This window comes from Vigna angularis, chromosome 9, assembly GCF_016808095.1.
Source record: "Vigna angularis cultivar LongXiaoDou No.4 chromosome 9, ASM1680809v1, whole genome shotgun sequence".
NCBI lineage: Eukaryota > Viridiplantae > Streptophyta > Magnoliopsida > Fabales > Fabaceae > Vigna > Vigna angularis.
Window position 1 is genome coordinate 163,575 of NC_068978.1, and position 17,302 is coordinate 180,876.

Sequence of the window (17,302 nt, forward strand, 5' to 3'; positions counted from 1 at the left end):
AATTACATCATAAAAGTCGAACAATATCTCATCAAAGAATATTACCATTAATTAGCTATTTATATTTAAAAATAAAAATTATATTTTTTTCTTAATTTATTTAACATCATTGATTTTATTCTTTTCAAATTCTAAATAATATTTTTTCTTAAAAGGGGACGAAAATAATAAATATACAAAAAATGAATAACATATATGAGAAACGTGATTATTTATATAATTTTAATGAATACGATGAAATACCACCAAAAAAAACTGTTTATTTTTCAATACAATATTTATTTTTATTACAGATACACTTGTCTCTTGATTTTTGGTAATGAGTTGGTATTTATTAATATAAGCATGACAAAAGTTAAAAATGCCAAAGGACACTCTTTCCGTTTTCATTAAGTACAGTTTAAGAATATAAATATTAAAAATGAAACAATTAATATTAGTTTTGAATTTTAAAAATAAGATTTAAATAGATATACAAATGTTTAAAAGAATGGCTAAATTGTGGGAGTATGTATTAACTATTAATATTAATATTCATTAGTAGTTAGAGGGAAGGAAATGACATGAGTAAGTAGCCAATTAGAATGCAGTTAAGATGAGATGTCGTAATGTTATTGGATGTGTCTGACAAGTTAAGAAGAGAGTGGCTTATATATGTAAATTAAGAAATGTAAGAATGAAAAGGAGAAGGACGAACGTGAAATAGAAATAGTTAGTATAGTATTATATTTTATTTGTTTTGATTTAATTTAATTGATTCATTGTTAGTGTGTTTTCTCTCACATGCATTTCTCCTTCAGACAAAGGTAAAGAGGAAGAAATTCCGCTCGGTGCCTGTGACAGCAATTGCGACCAATTCTTCACCACAAACAATTCGTAAGCTATATCAGATCTGCGATTTCAATTTACGATTTCACTCAGATCCCATTCCAGACGACGATGCGGATCTATTCTAATTCAATGCTAAATCGAATCCAAGCATAAGCATTTGGATGGGATCTACATCCATTTTTGTTAGTTAGTTAGGCACTGATGCAGTATCATTTGCTGCATTATTCATTCAAATGTATGATAAATGATTTTTTGTCATTAATTTTGGGCAGTCTCAGCACTAACTCCTGTTGCGGCTGCGGAGAGGAGCGAGAAGGAAGGCGTTGCAGTTTGATTCCCTAAAGAAGCGTAAATTGTTGTTTGGGTGTTTGAAAAGGCAATTCAAAATTCAGCGACCGGGTTCAGGGGCTGACTTGCCCCAAGTAGGTGGTGAGTACAACCCTTATTCTGTAGCGCGGAGGGTGAGTTCCACCCATTCCATAATGATGGAAAATGACATGGAGAGCGGTACTTTGGGTCTGGGGGCTTACCCGGACAAGCCCAGAGTTTTCCCAAACATGCGCACTAAACCTTACACCCCTCTGGTTCGTTCCTAAACTATAACAATATAACAAAATACTCATTGCTTAATTATATATCTATCTGTGTATCTCGAGATCATTCCCCTTCCCCTGAACTTTCTGCAACTTATCAAATGTTCATTCCTGTTTCACACTTTTCTGCAGATATTTCGGATTCTGCTCAGTATAAATGTTCGTGTCCTGTTCGTTATTTTGCTCCTTGGGCTGGGTGCTATCTTTTACGTGGGAGCCTGTACCTCTCCAATTATAGTGTTTGTCATCTCTGTTTGCATTCTCAGTTTCCTTGTTGCCATTTATCTTACAAAGTGGGTGCTCGCAAAAGATGAGGGACCTCCTGAAATGGTTCAGGTAAATCTATTTCCTATAATTAGTGCAATCTCTAACGTGTTGTCCATCTTCTCTAAGCATTCTTAAAATCAGCAATTTGGTTTTAGGAGATCAATATTACAATAGGGGTTTTCTCAATAATCAACTATTTCTCTGTGGTTGAAAAACGAGTTTATTGCTGTGAGTCCTATGAAAGAGGATGAGGTTGATTACCGTTGTCAAAATCATACATAGATTATTGATAGAACTACGAAGTCCTTTTACAGTTTGGGTGGTTTTCATCTTACTACTCAGTTATGTGGGATTCAGCTAGGTCCTAAACACAAATTCTAAGATGGTATTTAAACCCAATATTGGACCACCTTCATTTGTTTGTGCTCTAGATATATATTCCTAAGCATATGGGTGTATGGTCATTGGGCTACCTGCATATGTCCGTGCTACAAATGTCCAGTGTTGTCACGAAAGGGTGTGTTGAAATCTCACTCTGGCCCGAGATATGGCCAATGTGAGCCAAAATTCTAAGAACCGAGTTCCATACGAGAGGTTGAGATGAAATGATATTGCCACATCGTTTGTACCCTTTCATACAGGTGAGGATCTTTTACTGGAAGTTTATATTGTATCAGTCTACCCTGTGTGTGATTCTTGTTGAAAAATATACTCCTTAGGGGGAAAGCATATGTGTGTGAAATAGCACTTTTTGGTGATTATTGTTTCACTTTTATAAGGTTAGAATGTTAATTTGATTTGGATTGGAGGGCATGAAATAGAGTAGCACGTATAGAGTAGTAATGATTAAAGCTTGCCTATGTTGGATTGGTCATGTGAGAAGAATACCAATTGAGACTATAGTGAGAAAAGAGGATCATATGACAGATAGCCTGATTATAATGGCTACTGGTGTATCCTTTGTTTGGTCTTTTAGTAAAAACCATTAAAAAAGACAACAAAATCTTAGGACAAAAGAAGGTGTAAATAATTTTAGTGAAAAATTGCTTTATAATAGAGCCTAATGGTTTGGGCTGATCAATGTGGCCAACCTCACTTAGTGAGATACTGCTTTATTGTTGGCGTGTCAACATCAAAGGAAACAACTCTTAGGCCACATCCCTAGTCTCTCTTCTTACTTTCCTTGTTTATATAGATTTGTAGAGCTCTGTAGTATTGATCCCCATCAAATCATTATGGAACAGTGATTCCTGCATTTTTCTTAACCATGATGAAGTAGCCCTGAACTATGCAAGAAAAAAATTTTACAGTTTGGGTTCTACACCCGGCTTAATTTTTTTCAATGTGGTCCCTACATGAACAATTCTAACACTGTTTATAACTTTAGCAAATGGTGGGAATCAATTTGTGAATAATTTATGTAGAGACGAAAATGCAAAGGTACTTTTTTGTGAAGACTAAGGTGAAAAGCAGTGTCAAGTCTAGGGACCAAATTTTTCGTTGAACCTTTGGTTGATTACAAAATTATTGTTAATGAATATTGTTTTTTTTCTCTTTGCCTTTACATTTGATAAAAAAAACTTCAGAAGTGAGAGCATGCAAATATTTAGTTTTTTGTGAACATTTATTTAGTTCTATTTTCTCCTTTTTGTGGGGAGGACAAGAAACTATCATCCAACCTCCAAGAAATTTTCCTTTCCTTTTAATCATAATGGGGGAAATATAAACCTAGACACAGGTAGGGCTTGTTAAATTTCTTGTTTGCATATCTTCAAATATAAAACGTACCAAGAGATTTTCTTATGAATATAATTCTAGCAATGGAACCTTTTGTTAATATGCTTTCATGCACTGAGCTTGATTTGTTGAACCAATTTTTTCAATTGACGAAAATAGTCTGAGTGTTTAAGTTATTATACATCTTAGTGCCTTTTATGATGACTGATTGACAGTTGGATCGCATCACCATGAACCCTTGTTTTCTTGTCCTGAGCTTATCATATTGCTTTCTAGATAGCAGATGCTATACGAGATGGAGCTGAAGGATTTTTCAAGACCCAGTATAGTAGCATATCCAAGATGGCCATATTGCTTGCTGTTGTTATTCTATGCATATATTTGTTTCGCAGTACAACTCCTCAACAGGAATCTTCTGGCCTGGGGAGGTGATGTCATAAAGTATATATGCTGTGAATACTTTTAGTACTGTTTACTTGTTCTTATCAGTCATAGTCATCCTGTTTCAGGTCAACTTCTGCATACATCACTGTAGCTGCTTTCCTTTTAGGTGCCCTTTGTTCGGGTATTGCTGGATATGTAGGGATGTGGGTGTCAGTTCGTGCCAATGTCAGAGTTTCTAGTGCTGCAAGACGGTCTGCAAGAGAAGCATTGCAGGTTAAACCATCATTAGTTCATTATCAGTCTCTGTGAAAACTGTGAACAGTTCACTATTCGTGTTTTAACTTGAAGGAGTTTGTACAGGTAGCTACTCGTGCAGGTGGTTTATCTGCCCTCATTGTTGTCGGTATGGCTGTAATAGGTATAGCAGTCCTTTATGCCACATTTTATGTTTGGTTGGGAGTGGACTCACCTGGTTCAATGAAGGTTACTGATTGTAAGTGTGGACTTCTCCCCCTAACTTGTCATCATAGAATATTTTTTAAAGTTTGAAATTTCAATATTGTTATTGTTCAACATACATGGTGCTCTTTTCAAGCTAGTTTTCCATGTTTATAATTTGGTGAGGTTTTATGTTCATTTGTAAACTGAATAAAAAAGAGAACCAAGGTGGTGAACTTGGGGGAGGTTTGATTGAGGTCATAAATGGTTCCTCATATAATTTCTCATTAAATGTTTCCACTTGACTCAAATTGAGCTAAAGGCCAATAATTAAATTGACTGAAATAAGTTTTAGCTTATATTCCCACAATTATTAAGGTGTATTGATTGTCTGTCTCACTATGGCATGATTAATTTTTTGTCCATTATCTCACCTATTCTCTCTCTAATTGGTGTTTCTTTTAACATTTTTGTTTTTCCTCAGTACCTCTTCTTCTAGTTGGATATGGATTTGGTGCTTCCTTTGTTGCTCTATTTGCTCAGTTGGGTGGTGGAATATACACAAAAGCAGCTGATGTTGGAGCAGACCTTGTTGGAAAAGTAGAACAGGGAATACCTGAAGATGACCCTAGGAATCCTGCTGTTATTGCTGATCTGGTAATTGTTTTTAATTTTATTTAATTTGTTTCGATGAGTCTATGCATTAAAATTTGTTGGTTGTTTCATCTGGGTGTTACATTACTACTTAATGTGTGTTTGATTTGTTGTTTGCTTGTGCACATTCCAAGTCAGTTTAATGGAAAGACATGTGAGAGGAAGGATTGAGTTGAACATTTGTGTTAGGGTTTCTAACTGAAATCAAACACTCTGTTAATGTTCTTTGAAATGCAGGAGAGTTTGTGGAAATGATTTTGGAATAATATTATATCTTTATACGTAACTTGAGAAGTATGTCTGCTTTCCATGATTCATTTTTTAATTACATCAATATTTGTTATGGTTCTATTTAAAGGTGGAAACACAACAAAAGCCTCATCCCACTATATGAGATTGAAACACAAAAATGTAATTTACCATCCATGAGTCAACTGTATAACTGAACCAATTGAGGGTGTTCCCTGATTTGAAGTTTCTGAATATTTTGCATTTATGTTTAATTTGGCAGAGACTTGTGAGATTCTCCAAATTTTATTATCATTTTTTGTTTTCCAACCTATTGGATAGAGCACAAAGTGCATTGATCTTTTGACTATAATATTTAGCTTTGAGCCTTGCCTGTAAGAGAATAAAGAAAATATTGTTATGAAAAACATTATTAACTGGTAAACACACTGGATTTATATTTTTATCTTTTGTAAAATTGATTGATATTTGCAAAAGTTACATAAGATCAATGAGAAGAACTGTTTAATGTTTATAATTTCCCTGACTTGTGCTTTTGTTTGTTTCTGCCTATACTTTTTTCTGAACTTGTGCTTCCATCGGTACCATATTGGTTTTGTTTTGATTTCAAGGTTGGTGACAATGTGGGAGATTGTGCTGCTCGAGGTGCTGATCTCTTTGAAAGTATTGCCGCTGAAATAATCAGTGCCATGATACTTGGTGGAACAATGGCCCAACGTTGTAAAATTGCAGGCAAATACTTGAGTTGCTCTATTGTGTCCCTTTCTTTCTTACTTCTGATCTATTATTTGTATGCGTGCCCATCCATTATGATGTTTTCACTTTTGATTCAGATCCATCGGGCTTCATCTTGTTTCCTCTTGTTGTTCATTCCTTCGATTTGGTGGTATCATCAGTTGGAATATTTTCTATTCGGGGAACACGTGAAACTGGATTAATGGCTCCGGTGGAGGATCCGATGACAATTCTTCAAAAGGGATATTCTTTTACGATAGTCTTAGCTGTTCTGGCATTTGGTTTGGTAATAGTTACTCTTCATTTGTGTTCTTTTAATTTGACTTTTTTATATTTCCTAGATTGGCCAAACATTCAATGTTCCAATTGCGGTAATTATTTGACAATGAAATCTCTTTGCCAATTATGACTAAAACAACGTACCTCATCCTTTTTCAAAATTTTGTTCACAGGTTATTTTCTGCCTAATTTTTTAAATTGAATTACTTTTGCAGTCTACCCGCTGGTTACTTTACACTGATCAAGCACCTTCAGCATGGTTCAATTTTGCCTTGTGTGGGTTGATTGGTATTATCACTGCATACATTTATGTCTGGATTGCCAAGTATTATACTGACTACAAGCATGAGCCTGTACGCATATTAGCCCTTTCCAGCTCCACTGGCCATGGGACTAATATAATTGCTGGAGTCAGTTTGGGTCTGGAATCTACTGCTCTTCCTGTCCTTGTCATCAGTGTGTCAATTATCTCAGCTTTCTGGCTGGGTCAGACCTCTGGACTAGTAGACGAATCGGGAACCCCAACTGGTGGGTTGTTTGGCACTGCTGTGGCAACGATGGGAATGCTAAGCACTGCTGCCTATATTCTTACTATGGATATGTTTGGCCCAATAGCCGATAATGCAGGAGGAATTGTGGAGATGAGTCAGCAGGTAGTTATTGCCAGAATAATATGGTCCATTGTGTTATGAGATTTCTCATGTCATGCGTACTGACAGTCAACCTGTTTTCAGCCTGAAAGTGTCCGAGAGATAACGGATGTCCTTGATGCTGTAGGAAACACGACCAAAGCTACCACCAAAGGCTTTGCTATTGGTTCTGCTGCTCTTGCATCTTTCCTTTTGTTTAGTGCTTATATGGACGAAGTTTCTGCTTTTGCTCATGAACCTTTTAAACAGGTGTGCAGGACTAGCTCCTAGCTAATGACGTATAAATTTGTCCTTATTATATTTCATGCAGTTCTTTTTGTGCGTTTGGGGTGGGTTCCTAGCTTACAGATGAAAGTTGGAGACCATAGCATACCATACCACAAATAACATGTTTTAGGTATCCTAAGTCCATCATACTAAACAATATAGAAATAGAGTGGCATAAACTCTAGGAACCAAGAGGGGCAGAATGGAGGACAGAAGTCCTTCGAGTGTTATTTGGAATTAAGGTATTGCTTAAGTTTAAGGGAAAATTGTACTTCATGAATATATAGACTTGAAATGTTGTATGGCACTAAATGTTGTTTGGTAAAATATCCAATGAGAGAATAAACTTAAATAGCATAGATGAGTGTTTTGTGGTAGAAAAGTGGAGGTATAAAAGACACAATTAGAAATTAATGCATTAGAGAGAAAGTTGGGGACAGCACCTGTTATAGAAAAAATGTTAGTGTTGCCTTATGTGGGGGCAGTACATAAAAGGTCTTGCTCCTAAGGATGACTACCTCTCACTCCTCAATTCCCCCACTCTTTCTTCCTTATTCCTTTTGTTTTATGTCTTCCAAACTCATGACGTATGACAATTTCGATTAGCATGATTAATTTGTGAGGCCTGACACAAGTATTTAGAAACTTTTAAAAAAGTTATTCTTCAGTACCCACACATATTGTAACTTGAATCTTTTGTCCCTGATATTTTAGAAAAAACATTAGAACGTGACAAGTTGGATCTTTGTTTTTCCTGGCTTCATTCTTCCTTGAAATCTTGGAATTTTGGAGAGAAGAAAAATATGATGAGAACAGTAGGAAAATATAGTACCAAATTCATCAAATGTATTTTAAGATCAACTCCTTCGAAACTTCGGTAGAACTTCAAGATATGTATCTAATGCCTGCATGCTTCACATGCTGAAATTATGCTACACGGCTATTCTTGGGCCCTGTATTTCCTGCCAGTTCCTTTCACCTCAGCTTTCCATTTGTCATCCCACTGCAGTGGTGTCTCTCAGCCTCTAGTCCAATTCTGTCCATTCCATTCTTCTAAATTTTTGGTTCAAAGCTACTTAAATAGATTCTAAGAGAAAACGTTGCTACACTTTACTACATGTTGGATTGAATGCTTAATACTAGGCCAAAAGCTATAGTTGATACTCAGAGTGCAACTCTTTTTACCTAAGAGCATAATGACCTATGATCCTGATTTGATTGTAACTTGATTCACCCAACCTCCGCTTGACTATTGATGCCACCAACAACAATCTCCCCCTCTCCGTTAGGAACCAAACTCGAAATCTTGACCCTCTTTCCAATTGTTGGATTAAGAATTTATTATTAAGTCAAAAGTTATAACTAATAGTTAGGGTAAACTCTTTCTAGTGTAACCGCCCAAGGGTCACACTTTGATTGTAACTTGGTCCACTTGCTTCATAGGACAATTGATATCATCCACAACACTACTTCTATTCCAACATAGATTGAATATGTCCAACAAGAATAAAATGTTCAAGCTAGATGTAAATTTAATTATTTGCTGCATTGGGAAGAAATTGCCTTTATAATGTCTGGTTTGAAAGATTAAAGATGCATATACTAAAACCAAAACACGTGCATTTTTAGGGACTGAACATATTGAAGTCACGACCCTGATTATTATATTATTATTTTTATTACTTTGTCTCATCATTGGTTCTTCTAAGTGCAACTTGTGATTGAGTTACAGGTTGATATTGCAATTCCCGAAGTTTTCGTTGGTGGTTTGCTAGGTTCCATGCTTATATTTGTCTTTAGTGCTTGGGCCTGTTCTGCAGTTGGCAGGACTGCACAAGAGGTTGTTAATGAAGTGAGAAGGCAGTTCATTGAGAGGCCCGGTATAATGGTGAGTTTATGTTTGTAATGTAATATTTTGTATCTCAATTAAGTTTTGATAATCTCTCTTTTTTTGTTGTTTATACTTTCGACAGGATTACAAGGAAAAACCAGATTATGGTCGCTGTGTTGCTATTGTAGCATCTGCATCATTAAGAGAGATGATAAAACCTGGTGCTTTGGCAATCATTTCACCTATCGTAGTCGGTGCGTTAAGTTTTAATTATGTTTGCACATATATGATCATTAGTGAAAGCTGGGTAGAATGGAAACAGTTATGCTAATTTTCTTGTTTTATAATCATGTGACCAACATAATTGCTGGATAGGCTTTTGATCGCATGAACTTGTTTTCCGATTGAGTTCTGCCTCCCTTATATCTTTAATTGTTGCATTAGTTTGTTGATAGTAGTAAGTAATTATTCCCCGAGCCCCTCATCTCTCAAATTCTATCTTTGCGAAAAATTCTGGTGCAAACTTTATAAAAAAAAAAAAAAAACACCCTGGGAATCAGCTGTCTGTTTGATCTTTTGCCTTTTTGAGATGACCTGTTTAGTGATACGTTATTCTTATATTTATATGATATGAAATATTTTTTATGCCACGCAGACTTTACTATATTATATCTTTCCATTACATGCAGGTTTTGTATTCCGAATTTTGGGCTACTATACAGGGCAACCTTTACTCGGGGCTAAAGTGGTGGCTGCTTTGCTCATGTTTGCAACAGTGACTGGTATTCTTATGGCACTTTTTCTGAACACAGCTGGTGGTGCCTGGGATAATGCAAAGAAGTACATTGAGACTGGAGCTCTTGGAGGGAAGGGAAGTGAAGCTCACAAAGCAGCCGTAACAGGAGATACGTAAGTTACTTTTAGCTTATGCCACTTTAGTTGGGTTCTCTATTCCCTTGAAGTAATAAATAGGTTTTTGTTTCCTTATATGTGGAATGTGGTTTGTAGTTTCTTGTAAAGTCTTTTATTCAGCCATTCAATATGGTTGGTGTTGATTATAAGTATACTCGGAGCTCTTTTTTTTTCTGTTTTATCTAGCAGCAACGGTTATTGTGCTTATAATGTGTGTATTGCAATGCCATGACTGCCATTGTGACCCCGACCTGTGGCCTCCATGTGTTGTTGATTACCAGAACAGTTTCATCCTATTCCTTATGCTGCCCCTTTCATTAACACCACCTCATATCTTCACCCAATCATTATGTTGCACATGGTAATGTTTTCCCCTAGTTGCAGCCATGCCAAGCCACTGCTGCAAATCCATTCTCACCGTTTTGACAAGCTCCTTTAGTATCATTGCCTGCACTAACCTTGGAGCTATATTTTTTACTTTGTTCTTGCTTCAAGTCCTTCTCAACCACCAACCTAAACCTTAACTATATACCCTTTGGATAAAAAGCATAGGAGATAGCATGAACAATGCTTTTCCTACAATTTTTATCTTGTTGTCTGGTTGTCGATGTAAACTGGGACACTATCTAGTTTGTTTTTGGAAATTAATGGAAGATATGATGTACTGCAACTATTGTTCCTTTTAACAAGTCTTCACCGCCTAGCGTAATTGGTAATAGTGTTTGCCTTTTCGTGAATGTTTCTATGCTGGGTTAATAATTTACATGTTTGGAAATTTGACTAATTTGGCAGGGTGGGAGATCCATTCAAAGACACAGCTGGTCCTTCAATCCATGTCCTTATAAAGATGCTGGCAACGATTACGCTGGTAATGGCTCCAGTCTTCCTGTGAGAGATGTTGATATCACAGAAAAAGCATAGTTGCGCCAATTTGATTTTGCTAATTTTGAAAAGTATAGAGATAGGTTGTATGAATCTATGATGTACATCGATGAGCCTGATTAATAGTCACAATGATTTTTCTTGTCCTTATCAGAATAAGAGATATTAGTTGACTGAACATATGGAGAAAATAGTGCTTAGAAAAATTCCCCCGTATTATTCTTCGGCTTTTTAAATTAGATAATGTTCACCTGTTATCCAAATCCAGCGCAGCTAAATTAAATTAAGGAATCACAATGTACCTAAAAACCAATTAAGGCTTTACATTGCGAAACACTTCATTTTAGTTCATCCATGTTGCAAACAAATTTGTCACTTCGCAACACTTTTTTTACTTTAAACTATTGACGGTAACTTTTTGTATTGCTAATCTTGAACACTCTGATTACACACTCCATGCCAATTTTAAGTTAGTTTGGGCTCACTATAAATGATTAACAAGCAATTTTGTAACTTGAATTATTAGAAATTGTTTTTAATTTTTAGATAAATACTAAATTTGATTTTTGTTTTAAAACAAATTATCTTAATAAGTTGCTTTAATTGCTCAAAAATTGAGTAAGAGTTATGTTTTCTAATATAATATTGTACCCAGAGGAAATGATGATGACATTATACACAGACGAATTCATGTGAAATTCAAGTCAAATTTAATGAAACAATAAATGTGATTACTAAGTAGGGGTACGACGCTATTTCTCTCTACACATTTGTTTCTTTTGTTTTTCATATTATATGTTAATAAATATTATTTTCATAAACTGTGAAAATTGAAAAAAGGTAAATATGAAAAGACACTATAAACAACAAGGTTTAGGGTTTAGTGTTTAGGGTTTAAGTTTAGAGTTTAAGGTTTAGAATTCAGGGTCTAGGGTTTAGCATTTAGGGTTTATGATTTAGGGTTTAAGGTTTAACATTTAGCGTTTAGGGGTTAGAGTTTAAGATTTAGGGTTTAGTGTTTATGGTTTAGGGTTTATGGTTTAGGGTTTACTATTTAGGGTTTAGGGTTTACTGTTTAGGGCATATGATTTAGGGTTTACGGTTTAGGGTTGAGTTTCAAATTTAGAAAATAGAAATGGCGTAGAAAATGTGTAAGAAAGTTTTAGTAAGGGAGTAAGAATGGTATAAGAAGAGTATAAGAAGGTTGTACAAAGGATGTAAGAAGGATATAGAAAAGGTATACAAAGGACATAGAAAGAGTGTATGAAAGGATATACAAAGGATGTAGGAAGAGTGTAAAAATGTTGTAGAAAGAGTGTAAGAAGAAGTGAGAAGAGTGTAGGAAAAGTGTATAGAAAATGTGTAGGGAAAATATAAGAATAGGTTAAAAAACTACGTAAGAGTGTAAGAATGTTGTAAGAAAATTGTTAGAAAGATATATAATAGATGTAGGAAGGGTGTGAGAAGAGTGTTGCAAGGGTAGAGAAAAGTTGCACAAAGAGTGTAAAAAGAGTGTAGAAAAAGAGTGTAGAAAAAGGGTAAAAGAGTTGTATAAATGATGTATAAAAGGTGTAGAAAGAATATAAAAATGTTATAAAAAGTGTGTAAGAATGTTGTTGGAAGGTTGTAAGAATGATGTGGAAAGAGTGTAGAAATGACATTAGGTTGTAAGAAATGTGTCAAAAATGTGTAGAAAAGGTGTACAAAGAAAGGAGAAAAAGTACAAGAAAATTGTATGAATGGTTTAAGAAAACTGTAACAAGGTTCTAAGAAAGATGTAAGAAAGATATAGAATAAATGTAGGAAGAGTGTAAGAAAAAAGTAACGATGTAGGAAAGTTGTACAAAGTGTGTAGAAAAAGTATAGAAAAAATGTAAAAATGTTCTAGAATTGATATAAGAAATGTGTAGAAAAATTGTGGAAAAATTATAAGATGTATGTAGAAAAAGTGTAAAAAAAAGTTAGAAATGGTAAATTAGGTTTTAGAAAGAATGTAGAAATATGAATTAGGTTGTAGAAAGAGAATAAAAAATATGTACAAAAAATGTTAAAATATTGTAGAAAGAATGCAGGAAAAATATAAAAAAGTTGTAAGAAAAGAATAAAAATGATGTAAAAAGAGTATAAAAAAGTTGTAAGAAAGTAATAGATTAGATGCAGGAAAGGTATAAGAAAAATGTAACAAGTGTAGGAGAAAGGTGTACAATGACTATAAAAAAAATATAGTGGGTAAAAGGGGTGTATATTAACGCCCCTTATCATGAACACCATTTAAAAATTTAAACTTTACATAATCATGAATAGAATCATTCTATTTTAATTTATCAAAAATCTATAAAAGAAATTTCTTTCATATTCCACATTATGGTTATTTAATATTTACAACTCATAATATTTACAACTCAGTAATTAAATATGAAAAAAGTATATAACTACAGAATAATTCAAAAACATGCATTTAATATGCATGACACTTGTAAATCTTCCTAAGGCTTTATCCCATCTCTCACTTCTCAAAATAATCTTCTACACAAAGACAAAACACACAATTGTATGGGTGAGTTAAGCATTCAATAAATTAAACATTTTAAGAAAACAAGATATACACGTACCGACAACTACATCAATATTAATCAACATTGTATATTTGGACTAATTAACTAGCAACCAATTCTCCAATTACATTACCATGATCGTACATCATTATACTAACTTCACATTACAAGCACTTTTATTAGAATACATCATACCATTAATCTTAATATACCTAACGTTCCATACTAAAATAATATTGGTTCAAACACAATATTGAATTTAATAACAACAATAATTATAATGATTAAAACAGTCTTTAAAACAAGTCTCCAGGTCTGAAATTTCACAACATCCATGATCCACTGCAACCATCTGTATCAATATGGATTATAATATGGCAAAATAAATTTACTAACACATTAACATCAATAACTCATACTTCTAACATCATTTAACAATCCAAACACATTTCCAATTCAACTACAATCATATAACAGTATCCACGAACCCAAAGAATCATTAAATAGTGTACACCGAAACCAAAACTGACGGTTTGTTATCATAACAATACATCAATCCCAATATTTTCATATTCAGACGACCAATCATAGTTTAGTTAAGCTTATAGCAAGAAATTGTAGTCATCAAATCATTTCATTTACAAGTAACAAATTTTCCTTTAGAACTTTCTAGAGACTTAGCACTGTAAGAACCATAAAATGTAATGTGTTTAATCACATGAATTATCACAATTTTATATCATTCAAAACCTCAACCTTTCCCAAAAAAATACTCCAACTCCATCTCAAAATTCACGTCCAGAACCTACTTAAAATACTTTGTCTCAGATAAACTCAAGCAATACCAAACTTTCACTACACATATTTAATTCCTATGTTAATTTTCCCATACCGATTATTAATTAAAACCCAACCACAACAATAATTACAACAATAATTATAACATTCCCACCCTTAACGTTTACCTAAAACTTACCAGCAATGGTCTAAATTCACCTATAGTAAGATTTACATACAATCCATACACTTATTCCAATTCATAATTTAGACTAATAATATCTAATTATCCAGAATATATCAATACAGTAACATAATTGTTCAAGACAATCAAAACCATATTAGCAAATACTATAACTTGGTAACTTGCTTCGTAACTCACTACCAACATAATAACTTGTTATTTGACATCAACTACTAACCAAAAATAATAACAATAATAAGTGTTATATAATATCCATACATAAGTCTACACAAAACACCTATTTAAGCTCTCACAACTTCAAAGATAAGTATCAATTAAACATACACTCGAATTCCACACATTTAGGTCCCATATAGATTTAACGATCAAATAATTTCATTTTTTTTAATACCTCATTTCCAGAAACCCAAGCATAATCAATCACAAACCATTAACCAATTATCTGAACTACTTAATAATACATACCGAAACTTAATATTTACTTAATGAATATTTCGTATTACAAATAACTATATATATATATATATATATATATATATATATATATATATATATATATATATATATATATAATCATAGTTTACTCTAAACCCTTATCCCAATTTTTCCTAAATTCTGAAATACTAGAATCTATGTCAGACATAACTTTGACTTATTTACCACTTACCAAAACAGATTAAAAAAATATACTATTGCCGATTACTTACAAGTTTAACTAATTTTAACTAAACTAATCATTTAAATAAAAAAAAAATTGTATCAGTACATACCTTCATTCTCACTTTAACACGTTTCATAGCATATAATATTTAAATAACTTAACATTTCAATCATGTACAATAATGACATGCTAATTCACACGCTAATTCAGAATTCAATCATGACATCCTTACCTTAAGTTCATATTACATTGTTTGTTCAATCCACATAGCAGTATTACCTTCAGCAGTTGATCCAATTTCAGAATTTAAAGATAATTTCAAATAATACCAAATTACCTTACACACGTGTCAAGTCTTCAAATTAGTACCAAATAATACCAAATTAATCCTTATATTTAACTTTCTAAATTAGTACTTAAGCAACATCATCAAGTCTTCAAAAGTCTACAATTCATTCTCTCAATACCAAGAGAATTCTTCAACGTGTCAACCATTAATTTCATCCATATAACATAAACAATATAAATATTAAAGAGATTTAAACTTCTATCCACATCCACCAACTCTCTAACTCAAATCCAAATCTCAACAGGCAACGATAAGTTTAATCATACATTATCAAGCATCCAACTAAACATATCCAATCAGTTTAGTAATTCATTATCAACTTAAGAATAATTATATCCTAACAATCTGAACTCTTACATAAGTTCAAATAACATTGTGCCTCATTTTATTTTTATTTTTATTTTTATAAACTATATAACATCAATTGACAATCTACACACATACTACCAGTACTAAGACACACACAACACCAAAATATATTCTCACGGTATTAGCTTAGTTTACAACCAATTATAATCAACCGAATCACCTCATAACAGCAAGCATGTATTTCTGGTATCATTTGAATCACATATGACACTATTTCAACAATAAAATAAATTCTAAGACTATAGGCAATGTCAAACAGTTTGAGTTTATATTCCACGTGATGTATACCCACATGTCATTAATTATTAGTCTTAAAGAACTCTAATTAACTTAAACATAGTAACACATAAAGTCTTAACCCTTACAAGTTCCAAACAGCAAGGTACACAACGTTTTCCCGTCATTACTAGACATTGTATTTATGGAGTATGCAGTTAAAGTTTTACAGGACAACCATCCTAATTCTATTAGCTAAAACATGTATATACCGATTACAGTGATGCACTTAGGTTCCTTCAACTAGTAACAATCAGATTTTAAATCACTGAACTCAACAAAACAAGTAATTACTTCATCCAAGTTGTTGTTCCATATTTACACTAAGAACTAGTCTCACTCATGCAGAACAGAGTCACCAAACCCATTCACGCAACCCATATGCTCAAATAAAATAGCTATAGTTATAACACAACCAACCCAAAGCATCCCTTAGAACACCAGAATCCATCAACATACCATTGTGGAAGATTACACGGAAAGATAACAAGAAAATCTAAACTAACGCATTCAAGATTCCTACCACAATTCCAGTTCAGAAATATTAAACACCACAAAGCATACATCAATTTTCCAGCCCATCTTTAATTAAACCATAGATACCAACTTCTTGATTTATAAAATTGAAAACAGAACTCATTATATATTTGTTTCTACCAAACAACTATCCTGTTCTTCTTTCCTTTTAACAGAAACCATACCCTTATAATATCGAATATTACAGTAACCATAGAAAAAGGTACGAATCAAGAAACATAAGAATAATCACATTTTACTACTCGCCAAAGAGCGAACAGAGGAGAACTCTCATTTTTCTTAACCCCTATACAACTCAAACATCAATTTAACATAATTCTCATACTCAATTCTTCAATACCTCTTCCCAGTCATCTGAACATTTAATAACTCAATTCCCATCATATAATACTCGAGTGAACACAAATAAATAGAGAGAACCATACCATTCAACACACACAACTAAACAACTCCTCGTACCTTGATCCAAAGTCCTTACTGCGGCCTCTCAATTCACCAATTCGTACAATAACTCTACTCTTGGCAACCCCCAATCTTCATTGTTCACGGTTCTAGGGTTTCATCCGAGAAAGAGAAAAAACAAAATTGAAGAAGAAGAAGAACTGGACTAAAAAGGGCTTTTGGTTTTAAAGAAGAAAAGAGAGAAAAAATTGAAGAAGAAGAAGAATGAGATTGGGTGGGTTTCGCCTCTCTGATCTTCTCTCTTGTTTCTCGAAAACGCTCTCCCCGACCCATCTTAGCAGCAGCCCTCTATATTTTATTTTATTTATTGACGCATCCAAAAAGATCTTTAGAAGAAAATATGTAAAATTAACCCACCTGTGTTCTCATCAAGGTTCTAAGGTGCGTCCATCAAGCCGTGCA

At 33.5% G+C, this 17,302-nt stretch overlaps 1 protein-coding gene and 1 long non-coding RNA gene across 3 annotated transcripts; one reads left to right on the top strand and one right to left on the bottom strand.

The window, feature by feature from the left end:
* The first annotated feature begins 626 nt into the window (after window positions 1–626).
* Window positions 627–10,915, top strand: LOC108320596 (pyrophosphate-energized membrane proton pump 2). 2 transcript variants are annotated; one of them, XM_052868435.1, is made up of 16 exons: window positions 627–711; window positions 801–876; window positions 1,104–1,415; window positions 1,557–1,760; window positions 3,705–3,856; window positions 3,938–4,085; window positions 4,173–4,305; window positions 4,735–4,907; window positions 5,765–5,885; window positions 5,987–6,174; window positions 6,383–6,820; window positions 6,902–7,066; window positions 8,817–8,972; window positions 9,058–9,169; window positions 9,605–9,824; window positions 10,620–10,915. In XM_052868435.1, the coding sequence occupies exons 3-16, from the start codon at window positions 1,314–1,316 to the stop codon at window positions 10,717–10,719; spliced, it is 2,412 nt and encodes an 803-aa protein (XP_052724395.1). In that variant the 5' UTR covers window positions 627–711; window positions 801–876; window positions 1,104–1,313; the 3' UTR covers window positions 10,720–10,915. The 2 variants fall into 2 exon arrangements, with proteins under 2 accessions (XP_052724395.1, XP_017407541.1); XM_017552052.2 differs by lacking the exon at window positions 627–711 and having other exon boundaries at window positions 725–876.
* A 2,064-nt stretch (window positions 10,916–12,979) lies between these two features.
* Window positions 12,980–17,302, bottom strand: LOC108320432 (uncharacterized). Its single transcript, XR_001831388.2, has 2 exons — window positions 16,898–17,302; window positions 12,980–13,235 (listed from the first exon to the last, which is right to left on the bottom strand). It is a non-coding gene; the product is annotated as an uncharacterized LOC108320432 (long non-coding RNA).